Source organism: Cariama cristata, unplaced genomic scaffold (genome assembly GCF_000690535.1).
Source record: "Cariama cristata isolate BGI_N322 unplaced genomic scaffold, ASM69053v1 scaffold32355, whole genome shotgun sequence".
NCBI lineage: Eukaryota > Metazoa > Chordata > Aves > Cariamiformes > Cariamidae > Cariama > Cariama cristata.
The window spans coordinates 4,589-17,042 of record NW_009618673.1 but is presented as its reverse complement, the minus strand read 5'-3'; the positions used below and the strand labels follow the sequence as shown (position 1 = coordinate 17,042).

At 47.6% G+C, this 12,454-nt stretch overlaps 1 protein-coding gene across 1 annotated transcript in view; it reads left to right on the top strand.

Moving 5' to 3' along the window:
• LOC104162266 (chromosome unknown open reading frame, human C9orf171) overlaps positions 1 to 12,454 on the top strand; it is a gene marked incomplete at its 5' end in the record, with an annotated part of 24,983 nt that overhangs the window by 10,083 nt on the left and 2,446 nt on the right. The window contains 2 exons of the mRNA XM_009700952.1: positions 3,632 to 3,740; positions 5,370 to 5,465. Of these exons, the coding sequence (XP_009699254.1) occupies positions 3,632 to 3,740; positions 5,370 to 5,465 (205 nt within the window). The remainder of the gene's footprint in view (positions 1 to 3,631; positions 3,741 to 5,369; positions 5,466 to 12,454) is intronic.

Sequence of the window (12,454 nt, the reverse complement as noted above, 5' to 3'; positions counted from 1 at the left end):
AGCGTCTGCGCTGAGGAGGGCCTGCCACAAAGTGAGCCCTTCCCAGCTCAGTGGAGCACTATTTGGCATGGCACAAATCACAGCTGTCAGAATTTATACACACATACACAAAAAAGTGTCAGCCTAATGTTTGCAAATTATAATTACCATTTCTCTTGCATGTCCCTGGTGCCTTCATTTTAGATAAATCCCAGCTCTGAGGTATCAGCTGCAAAGCACTGAAGGCTCATATTGAATAGAATAGATTTAACTAGTTTGTAGCTCATTTAAGGCCTACACTGTTTTATTTTAATATTGTTAATACTTTATTATACTTTTAAACATTGTTTTCACAGTAAAATAGCCTATTAGGAGGCTGCAGCTTCTTTTCCAGGAGGTTTCTGGCAGGCTAACATACCACGTTGTATAACCGAGTTAGCAGGCGCTTGTCATTTCAGTTGAAAATAGGTCTGTACCCTGACTCTTGAAAGTAAATTAGAGAGAGAGTCTATTAAAGAGACAGGAATTGTTTCAGGGATAATAGTTTTGAAAATGTGCACAGATAAATTTTAAAATATTTAGGAAATGTCAACATTAGAAGTGGCTCCAACTATTTGACTATAAAAGGAAGCAGCTGATTATTTTTTCCACAATTATAAATAATTTGTTACACCCTATCAGAACTTCTTTCCCTTTCCTTTCTGTGGCAGGGTGCTTGTGCCAAAACAAGGAGATCTGAGTTACTCTGAACAAGATGAATTTTAATCCTCAATAAGTGTTTTCAGCAGATGTTTCCCCTGCTCTCCCCACAACATCCACAGATAACAGCAAAATCCTCCCAGTTCGGAGGAGTGACACCTGGGCAGGGTGACAAAAGGAAACAGAACACCCAAACTGTTCATTCCTGTCCTTAAGTAACCCTAAGGCGAGAGGACGTTTTCCCAAGGGCCAGCTGCAAATGGGAAATACTGTCACGCTGCCAAGCGGCACCGATATCGGGGCCAAAATTCCCCATCCGTTCTGATGAGACCGGCGTTTGACCTACAAAGAAAAAGCCATCTATCTGAAGTTTCTCTGGTAACCTTAGTCAAAGAAGTGTGTTACCTGATATCCCTTGCTCTTCCCGACTTTCTCAGTATTCCTCTCAAAGGAGGCAGGAATAAGCCAGACGAAGCTTCACGTCCTACAGCCCCACCAGAGCTGACGTGTATAACTGAGCACACGAGTCATTCCCACCGATTTCAAAGAGGCAGTTCATGTGTGTATCATTCCAGGCATGATTCTATACTTTGCTGGATCAGGACTTAAATGCGATTAATCACACGGCAGGGAAGGATCTCTGAAGAGCATCAACCCAAATGTGTCCTTTCAAGCATTTACTTACAAGCCAGCTGTGGACTAATCAGTCACCAACTGGCTGGTCCACTGGAGATGGTAAAAGTCACCTCCATAGAGATGTGAAAACACATTCAGCTACCACAAAAATCAATAATCAGACACTACACACAAAGGCCCGATGTTTTCCTGCATCCCTCTCTGCTATTCCTGCACACCAGGAAAGCTCCTGCCTTGGAGAGCAAAGGGACAGACCAAAGAAACAAACCCATGTGCAAGGCTCACCATGTGCTTGTGCCAGGAATACCAAAATTTAGACCACACAATGAGACTGGAGACCCACCCGGACAATGAGATGCTTGACCACAGGTTTGCCACACCTTTTATCCTTTGTAAATATTTTGCCCAGCTCCGATCAGTATGAAATGCCAAACTGGAAGGGAAGGAGGGGAGAAAAAGAGAGGACAAGGAAGGGCAAATATCGGTGTTGCCTTTGGCACCGGCTATCTCCAGATAAAGGTCTGGAGCAGCACAGCTGATCTGTAAGCAAAGCCTTGAAAAGCCCTGCAGCGTGTGATCTATGAAACAGGAGGTCTGCAGAAGGATGTCTCCTCTGGTATGAATGCCCCCTTGGGATGTACATTGCTGGATTGCACATCTAGTATCATTAGAAAACACGACCATAGATTAGGCTGTTTTGAAGCATGTGGTGTGCAATAATTAAGTAATAAAAGTCACCACAGGGGTGAAGGAACAAGAAAGAGAAGAGTTACCATTTGCATACGCGCTGCTGGCACCCTCCGTGATCGTCAAATATTCTCTAGACTGCTAAAAGCTGGCTGCTATGGATTTTGGACCCACTCCTGCCAAAAGCCACGAAGCAGCAACTCACTCTGTGGCACGTGGGCTCTCTCTGCAGAAAACGACCTTCTGATGGGGCTGGTGGCCCAGAAGCAGCCCAGCAGTTAGCCCAAGTCCCCAGTGTCTTGCAGTTGGTCTGGACAGGCAGGGCAAGCACCGTCTTTCTGTCATGGGAGCTGCAGCTGAAGGCACCGTGGGCTACAGGTGGGGGTGATGCCTCCACAGTTGTTGGTTGCTGCTGAGATGGGAAAAGTCCCTCCCCAGCAAGGTGTGCGAGGACAAGGGCCAATAAAACTTGAGGTTGAGGTCCTCCATCACCTTCAAGTATTTGCTTCTGGGGGAAAATAGCAGCAGCGGGACCACAGGAATAATAGATATGCTGTCCTCAAGGCAAGAACGCCACTGCTGCCACTGCCAGTTCTGCCTCCCATGGTGGCTGATGAAGTTAAAGTATCCTCACTTGCAGGGAGCAAGGCTCAACAATTTCAGGCTGCAGCTCTGCCACAAGCTGGTCAGGTGAATGCCAGCTCAGAGCAGCTGAACGGGACACTGGCCAACAAGCAACCGCCTTTTATTTTTACCATTTGTTTAGAACCATGGTCATCTGCAGCTCTTCTCTGCTGCTGTCTCCTCCTGGCCAGGATGCTCCCTAGTACCCTGTTTCAAGGGGCAAACACATCTGGTCTGTGCAGCTGAGGCACTAGACCAGGGCTCAGCTTTTCAGCTCCCCTTTCTGCTGCAGACACCTGACCATCTCCGTTGAGTCCATTTTTATCCCTATTCAGATTGCTTAGGACAGCACTTACTGCTCTTGCCCAGTCTATCACTGCATCTGTTTGCAGCTTTTTGGTGTGCCACAGTAGTGATATTTTATTAGCAAAAGCAGTCTTATTTTAGCAAAACACGCTTTGCACCCAGTGGTTCGTCCCAGGCAGCTGCCACAGCTGTGTCAGTCTGGAGGGGACCCAGCCAGAGCTGCTCCTCTGAGCTCCAGGGTGGCAATGCAAAAGCCCAGCTCTCTGCTTCTGGACATTGCCCCATTCAGTGCTTTTGTTACCCACCATCGGGTACCAGCTGGAAAATGCTGTCCTGGAGCCATAGCAAGGCCCAGGGTTGAGTTGCAGTCTGTGATGCTCCGTGGTCCTTCCAGCTTGAACAGATATACGGGTCCTATGAAAGGTTGTGCAAAGATAGAAATTGTGCCCGTTCTGGCAAATACCCTAGCAGAGTCCTGTGCTACAGGTTGTCATGAGCATGTGCAGGCTGCGGTGTATTAACTGCAAATGAATGTGGGTTCGAGTCTTTCTTGAGAAAAAGAAAGACTTTCACAACATGAGGGTTTATTCATGTTCTCACCAGTCACGCTTTCCAGGAGCAGAGATACAAATCAGCATGGAGAGACAGAGAGAGGTATTAACCCTGGAGATTATACTGTTGTCTTTTCAATGTTTTGCAGGCCTTGCACTCCCTTTTTTGACCTCCTCCAACACAAATACAAGGAGCTGTGGATGGAGCAGCAGAGAGCCCGGACAGCAACCCAGCGAGCGGAGAAGAAAAAGGTGATAGTACTCCAGCAATACCTTCCCTTGCTGTGCACAGCACCGCTACCCAGCATAACCCCCCACTGTCCTACCCCGTGACGGACGGGCTTCTCCCAGCCATGGGGAGGGCTCTCAGCTGGGAAAACATCCTCCCCGACTACTAGAAAGCTGGTGAAGCCTGACAAAGATGAGCTGCTTCCCTGCCAAGATGGGCCTGGCTTCAGCCAGAGCATGTCCTGTGAGGTGATGCTGTGGGAGCGAGCACCAGACGTGCGAATCACAATGTGCGTCCATGAAAATGCTCTAGAGAGAAAAAGGAAGGTGGTTTTGGGGTTTTTTTTGCTTGGGTTTTGTGCTGTTTGGGGTCTTTTTGTTGTTGTTTAAGTATTTTGTATCTGAAGATATACACAGGATCTGAGCAAGCTCTCCAGGTCAGCAGTGCTTTGGCCAAGGCTTTCAAAGACTTAGACACTTGTCCCACAGAGAGACCTTTCTAGCTATCATTAAGCATCTCTCTGCATCAAAATGCTCCAGTCTCAGGTTGCCCAGCTAAATTCCTGATATCAATTGAAATGGAGGCTCTGGTTCTTTTTGCGTCACCACAATAGTAAAACACCCTACTGTAACAAAGAATTTAATTTCAAATTATCTTTGGTATTTGTGTCATCCTCATGCCAGGAGCCCTGCAGACTGTCCTTTGGGCAGCATCAGCTCCGCTCAGGTTACCTGTGACAGTGGACAAAACAATGGAACAGCCAACAAACACGCAAGGGACCAGCACCAGTGGTGATGCTGGCACGGTGTGGTTGATGCTAGCACCCACAGCAGTTGTTAGAGAGCGACGCTGTGCTGTTAAACACACCAGTATTGTAATAACATTTAAAAGCAGCCAATGACTGTTTTATTAGTTAATGGCTCAAAGAAAAGTCGAGCTAATATGGTAATGACCAATTTCAATGGGCTTACTGCCATCACAAACTATGCTTTATAGTCGAAGTGCAAGAATAGAGTGTTCTTAATTAGCAGCTACTTTATGAATACACAAGCCTAGGATGTTGGAAAGTGCATCCCTACCTTATCTATTAATGACTGATGTTTTTAATCACTAAGTTCCCAAAGCCTGCAGCCACCAATTACTGATTTAGGCAACACAAACCTACATCCTAGAACCACAGATTCCCCAGTTTCACACAACAATGGCCAAAACATAACATTCACCAGGTGAAAGCACTGGGTTGTGCTGGGGCTATCAAGCACTGCAAGCTGCAGTTAATCAGGAAAGCAGCACACACCAGACACCAGGCATCCGTCCCCACCATGCTGGGGTGGTGGCAGTGACTTTCCCAGCTAGTGATGAGCCATTGCTCTCGCTCAGAGCACAGGGCTTCCTGCAGGCAGCGGTCATCTCGCTGGGATGTCACATAATGCAGACACTCTACAAGGTGGCAGCTGCTCACGTTTCTCATCAGTACATTTTAGATATCAGTATTAGCTGCACGGACATGAAAAACTACCCAGATCAGGCACTTGTGATTGCCAGTCGAAAGCAACTTTTAGTCTTCTTCATCCCCGTGTCATTACTTGCACGACACCAACATGATGTATGTAGCCGTGCAGCCGTTTCTGCCCATTCTTGTTTACCTTTGGTTACAGAAAGACAAAGCGTGTGAAACTCGCACCACATTTCTGCGAAGACACCCACCGCCTACAAAGGAGGAGTCCTTCTGGCACCTGCCCCGCTTGGAGAAGGTATGGAGCACTTGATTGAACTCAGAGCACCTTCTAACCTTGCCCACATGCCCTGATAACACCCTTAGCACACAATGAAGGTAGACACAAGGCTCTTGCCTCAGAGCCCCCTGAGACCCAGACCCTAAAATGGTCCCACGCTGGATGTGTTCAAACATAAGCCCCTCTGGGACTGCAGGGTGGGATATTTTTTGCAGCCATAAGCCCTGGAAGAGAGGCAGCAGTTGCCCAGATGAGAGCTTAATGACTTATTTTCTAACTTGCATGCACTTTTATGAGCTTCACAAGATGAGAAGCGTCTTTTTCTATCTCACTGTTAGTACTGGGGTGGGCTTTGTTCTCCGCTGGTATTCCCACCACTGCCCTACACAAGCAGGACAGTCAAACCCATGATTTGGTACCCTGCCATTTTATCAGCTCTCACCATAACTAATTCAAACCACACCAGATGTTTCAAGCAGCATTTTCACCCCAAGAATTAGAGCTTTCCAGAAAGCCTGTACTCTTGATACCCCTCTAAACTACCTGATTGACAATATTCACCCTGAGACTGAGGAAGGGGGCTAGCCAGGTTACAGATGTGCATGACACTTCCTTTAATTGATCCAAATAAGAGCCAAGGTGAAGATTTTTTTTGTTCTAGGAATGGGATCTAAACATCTCCCCGAATTCATCTCTGCATCCTGCTGTGCTCTGGGGTACTTGTTTGAATTCCATTAGCTTTGTTTGTGGTGTAAATTACAGGGAAACTTCAAGTGAAGAGCTGGGGGGCATTTTAGGAAGGAAGGGAGGAGAGCTGGGCAAGCAGAACAGAAAGGAGACCCCAGAAAGTCTGAAAGCACTGAAACCCTGCAGGGAGTTTATGTGGCCAAAATCATATCTGGCATTGGCAGATACCACTGCAAAGAGCCTCTCAGCCCTCCGCCCCGGCCCTTGTTCCAATGGGGTTATTTCTTTTGCCATGCTGTTGATTTTTAACCACAGTTTAAAACAACGAAGCAGCCTTGTGACTTCCTGAAGCTAATTTACCTGTACAAGTTGGAGAGTTTCGACCAAGAAATGTGTTTTGCACCACCTTGATGTATTCCTCGTACGTCCTGTCTAAGACTGTCCGATTAGCATATGTCAGTAATCATTTATCCCCACTGCCTGTCAGCACAGAGCTGCTGCTGCGGCGAGTGTCAGGGAAAGAACATGACCGATCGCTGTTAAACAGATTGTGTAAGTCACACGAGATACTGGGGCAAGCCTCCTCTTTAGAGCTCCTCTCACCCCAGACCTTTCCATCACTATTCATTTTTCAACCTGCGTTTCTCTTCGTGCTTTCCCTTTTGTTTCATCGGTGACTGTGATTGGGTTCCTCCCCTAGCCACAGCTCTCAAACCTCTCAGTCTTTTCTTCTCCTCTCTGCCTTTCTCCTTCCTCTCCTCTTCCCTTCCTTCCCAGGAGCAGCATCCAGGGGAGGAAGGACAGCTCATTTCGCACAGCCTCTCCAGATTTTCTGTTCTCCTTTCTCACGACATTAACCTGGAAGATTTGCCTTTCCCCAGCAGCAGATCTAACAGGCACACACCATGTTAGAACTTGGATCCAGAAATCCATTCCTCAGTTGGTTTAGTGCATGGTTTCCTCCATGGAAAAATAAGTTCTCTTGAACATCCATAAATGTTTACCCAGTTAAAAGCAGTAACAACCTAGAGAAAGTTGATGGTTCCCAAAGACACTTGGTAGCTTCCAGACTGTGCTCTAACCATCTCTGTAAAGTTGGGTTCTACATAGGTGGTGGTGGAATGGTCTTGAAAGACAAACTGGTCTAACCCTTCAGCCAAACTAGGGAGTCCGGGAGTCACTATCAATCCCTCCTTCACAAGGGTGACGATAGAGAGCAGTGCTCCAAAGATGTGAGGAGCCGCTTCTTGCGTTGTTTCTGTCTTCGTGAAACTTCTCTTAGGCTCTTCTGTCGTGGTGGATAACTACTTTATGGCTTTTTTAAGACTCAGTTAGCACTGATCGCTGTAGGCAGTTTACCAAAACACTGTCTTTAATCCATATAATGCCCTCATCCTGCTGCGCAAAAAGCAGTATGAAAAGCAACCACAAAAATATCACTTCACGAAGTTTGTCAGCAGACTCCCATCCGCATATTATTTCCTACCAGCCTGCTGTGGCCATTACAGAAGATGCTCGTGACCTGGGAACAACTTCAAACTCTGGGCAAGAATATTCAGAGACTCCATTGCCCTGACCACAGCCCCACTTGGGACTGTTTTTCCATGTGACCTGAAGCTGGTGGAAGGTGCAGGGGTGTGACATGTCCTCAAGCCACTCATCCTTCTTGTCACACAGTCACCCCCAGTCATCTGGCATGGTGCCGTTCAGTCTGGCCTGCTCTGGGAGCAATGCAGAACACCCAGCTACCAAGACAGTTGTAACCCAAAGGAGGGCACAGCAGGAAGATGAGATTTTGTTCCTTTAGACCCATAAAAATCAACAAGGAAGGTTTTTCTATTCCCATCCTGACCCCTTACAGCTGCAGAAACTGAGTGTGGCTATCACTGCTGGCTCTTAATCTGGACTTACCCTCAGTCCCTGCAAGACTAACTCCTGGCACCGTGCTAGAGCTTGCAGAGGAGGTGGAAGAGGAGAAAACAAAGGAGCTTTGCCCTCCCCACTAATTGCCTCTGCTTGTTCCCTGCAATGCCAGGGCTGCATGACATTACATACTCATTCAGTCAGTAAAGTATAGACAAATTGACTATATTTTCATTTGGATTTAGGTTTCAGCCCCACTGCTTTAGAATAATGGCCCACGCTATTAAGCTAACCGGGTGATTTACAGGCTCTCCCACACCGGGCGATCGCTCCTGCTCGGCGTCTCGCTCTGGAGGACCGACCTGGCATGTGGTCTCCTGGGCCCTCCAGCTCGCCGAGACAAACCGGTGCAGGGAGCCAGTCATGTCCTGACGGGCAGTTCATTAGGGAAAGTTGCTGAATTGGAGTATTTTATTTGGTTTTGATTTTTTTTTAAAAAACAAAACCAAGCAGAAGTTAACTCCTTACTCACCTCAGCGAGATGCTTCTGCTGCCCTCCTCTTCCTCAGTCACCCCCCCCAAGGCAAACAGCCCCTGCCTTGCTCTGCCTGCAGTGACGTGATTCTTGGGCTCAGGTTTTGCCAACAAAGCTGGGACTGTGCACCAAGACTTCATTTATTTGCCTATCCCTCAGGCACCCAGCATGGACATAAATACTCCTGCCACGCCATGTTCATGGGATGTGTCCTGTCCCTGTGTCCCTCATCACTAGCATCATGCTGGCCCAGGCAGAGCGGCCTCCCTGGTGTCAACCAAACTCTGGAAAGGATGCTGCTGCCAAAATACAGCATCCCTACAGCCTTGTCTGTGCCAGCCCAGGCTGGGGCTCCAGCTACGCCCATCTGAATATTTGATAGTCACAAGCCAAACCAGTAAGTCAACACTGACCACTCCGCAATAGATTTCCAGGGCTCTATCGAGTCAATCCAGAAGGATTCAGGTAGCGACACCTCACACAGCAGTGATGTAGGTCAGATTTCACCCGCGTGTCAAAATAGCTCTGTGCACTGTGTGTCACCAACACACCAGGGTGTTTCCTTTGCTCATTAGAGAATTCCAACTTGCACAGACGTTCAGGGTGGCTTTCCAGGGAGAATAGTCTTGTTTACTTGACCAAACAGGGAGAGGAAAGAAAAATGCAGCAACTTTGGACAACACTTTTGTCAACATGCGCTGCCTTCCCGAGCAGATGAAACGAGCTGCATTCGATGCGCGATATGAATAAGCGATAAGCAATTGACGAGCAAGTGTTCGGGTACCTTGGCAAAAGACTTAATTTGCAACCTGGCACAAAATCAAAGGCTCTGTCAACGGCTGAGCGGCTCTCCCGCATATGCCTTGCGTTACCTGGGAAAGCTCTGTCAGGTAAATTTCCACTGAAAGTAATTAGAGGAATCCCCACTGTATAAACTTTGCAGCAAAATTCTGGGCTCCAGAATTTGATTCTCACCAGGGATCCGATACCTGCTCACAGCCTGATCCTTCATCAGAATTAACAGTTGAGATTTAACATATACACACAAAAATGTTCCACATTTTTTTTTAATGCCTTACCTCTACTTTTGTCTAAAGAACTGAACTGACAAGCACAGCTCATGTAATCTTGCAACTGTTGTCTTGTGAGTAAAGCTATAGGCTCTGCTTAAATAACCTAGGCTTGATACAGACAGCGCACCGTGGGCTGGCTTTTCAGATATGGCATTTATCCTTCCAGGTTTGAGGGCAGCAAAACTTCATGGAGTTGGAGTGTTATAAATCTTATCTCCGGGGGCCTAAATAGTGCTTAAAGAATAAAGCAATGAGTTCAAGAGCTTTCTGTCACCATGGTACCAGATCAAACCTCCCTTCAGCTGGGATTTTGGCTGACAAAAAAAAAAGTCAGTGTCACCTGATGGCTGTTCAATGGCCCAAGTGACATGAATTGGTGGGTCCCAGCCCCACAGTGACAATCCAAAGCAGCGCCGCTGGCCTCCGGTGATGACCTGCCTACAACAGGCACAATGCAAAAAGAAAACACAACGCCCTGCAGGGTTCCAAATGGGCAGCAGAGACCCAGCTGCCCTGAACACGATCTCCGCACATCTCCACTGGGACCACAGCAGAGATGTCACCTCCCACACCATAGCCATTCTGTGACTAAACGCAGGCTCCAGGTCCCAGTCACCATCACTACATTTTCTTGCAGATTCTGGAGGTTTTCTTGTTTTGCCTAATTGCTGAAGATTCCAGCAATGCAATTGCTCAAATCACAGCAAAGTATTTCCATGGTCCAGCCTTTCCCAGTACCCCTTTGTCTATGCCCTGGACACCAAACCTCTCCATCATACCCTAATGCTGCCCTCTGCCATGCTCAGCCCTTCCCCATGTCTCCCTCACAGACACGGTAACTCCTCATTCCTCTGCCATTTTCATTGCTTTCCAGCATCTCCTGATTGACGCAGGGAAACACCACCCCTCCCCGTGCAGCCTTACAGCCTGGACCATCTCCAGGGCAGGTTCCACCTACATCCAAGCCCTGGTGTCCAAAGGCAGCACAAGCAGCCGTTGGCAAGCAATGCCCATTGCTGTTCTGGAGATATTCTCCCATGAGGGAACAGATTTGGGGTACTTACAGCCTCACAGCTTGCGCTAGAGTAAAACCACACACACTGTGTTGGGTTACCGGTGAGCACCTACCCTTGCTTTCAGTGCTATCTCCCGTTTCATACGCAAAGCCACACAAGCGCTTTTGAAACGGACATGGGGTTTCATTTACGGACATATTCTGCCTTCTGCAGAGATGCTATTTACCAACAGACAACTTAGTTTGAAGTAAAACTCTTGCCTGACAGGGAAAGGGTCAGGATTCAACTCTCAGAAACGCATGAGGTTGGAGTGAAAGCTGCCAGCTCTGGTCTGATTCCAGGACATCTGCCGAGGGGTTTCATTCTAGGTTACAGCTCCGGTGGGTCAATTCTCCTTTACTCATACTATTGCCCAGACCAAGTGACCAGCAAACATCTGTGGCCCTGACTTTCAGGAAGCAAAAAAAAAAATCCCAGATCTCCCTGGGGCACTAAATACAGCAGCCAAAAATTGGTGGGCACTTTTAGAAACCCTCCTGGGTTTGAAGCAAATAAGGATCATTTAGCCCAGACGCCCTTGTCCTGCATTTCCCTGTGTTCTTAGAATTGGAAGGGTGAGGAGAAAAAAAAATCAACTCCATTCATTAAACCAGTTAAGCACGCTACTGCCAGGAAAAGCCACAGTATTTGTAACCCTAATAATCCAACACACACCTCCGAGCGCAGCTCATCTTGGACAGAATAATGTCTGTTTTAAAAGTACCTGCCTCTCTCTAACTTGTCATGGCATTTGTTGACAACCCTATTGAAAGCCGCTCTCGATGCAGCTGTGAAGGATCTTTCAGCACCTCTTTCTCTTTCCTAGACAGTTTTTGAAAGGGAGGGGAGAAAAAAAAGCCATCAATACAGGGGGAAAAAGGCATCAGCAGCCAACATCAGCTGATGAAGCGCCTCACCTGGGCCCCCAGCACACCGCCTCCAATTAAATCAAAATGGTTTGTTTTTAATGGTCTTTTACACTGACAAGTGGGCTATCATTCCAGGCCTAGAGAGCTGTCAGGGAGCCGAGGCAAATCCTCCGTTGATAATGCCCAATGCTTCCAATTAGGAGCCGAGGCCGCTCCTGGCGCACTAACGATTCCCCAGCCTCCCCCATGGCCCCTTCGGCGCTGGCTGTTTCGTCTTCCCTCTTCCTCCGCCGCAAATTACTGACACAAAACGGAGGAGCCCCGGTGCCTCCTCACCACGCCGGGCCCCGGCCCTGTTGGATTTAATGAGGCGATGGAAGTTTTTTGCGGATCTTTCGCTAAATTCTTTTCTTGTTTGACAGCTGCTTGAGTGTTGACCTTATAAAAGATTTAGTGTTTCTCATTATTTTCTGTCAAGCTTTACAAGTGATAGCTTCACGGAAATCATTTGCATCTCGATGTGCACGCGCGCACGGGGTTTTTGTCTGTACAGGGATGCTCGGCACGGCATGCGTCAGTGTGTACACCCTAGCCCTCTCTGTATTGTGTATTTTATTCCCTCCTCCCAAGGAAAAAAAAAAAAATCTACAAACATGGCACTGTTTTGGGGGAAAAAAACCCAAACAGGATAGGACTTAAAAGGCGCAGGATTTGTTAGACTCCTGTAAATGAGGAGGGTTTTGAAAAAAGAATAGAGATTGGTTTCCTGTAAAGAGAGCTCAAGAAAGTGTTTTGTCACCCGCTAAAAGGATTCGATCAAATGGATGATGGAGAAACTAGACTGAGTCTAGGGGCAGCTTTGTTGTTAAAGTGAAGAATGGTACAAGGCTGGGAAGCTGCCTTTGAGCCGGCGGGCAGAGCCAGG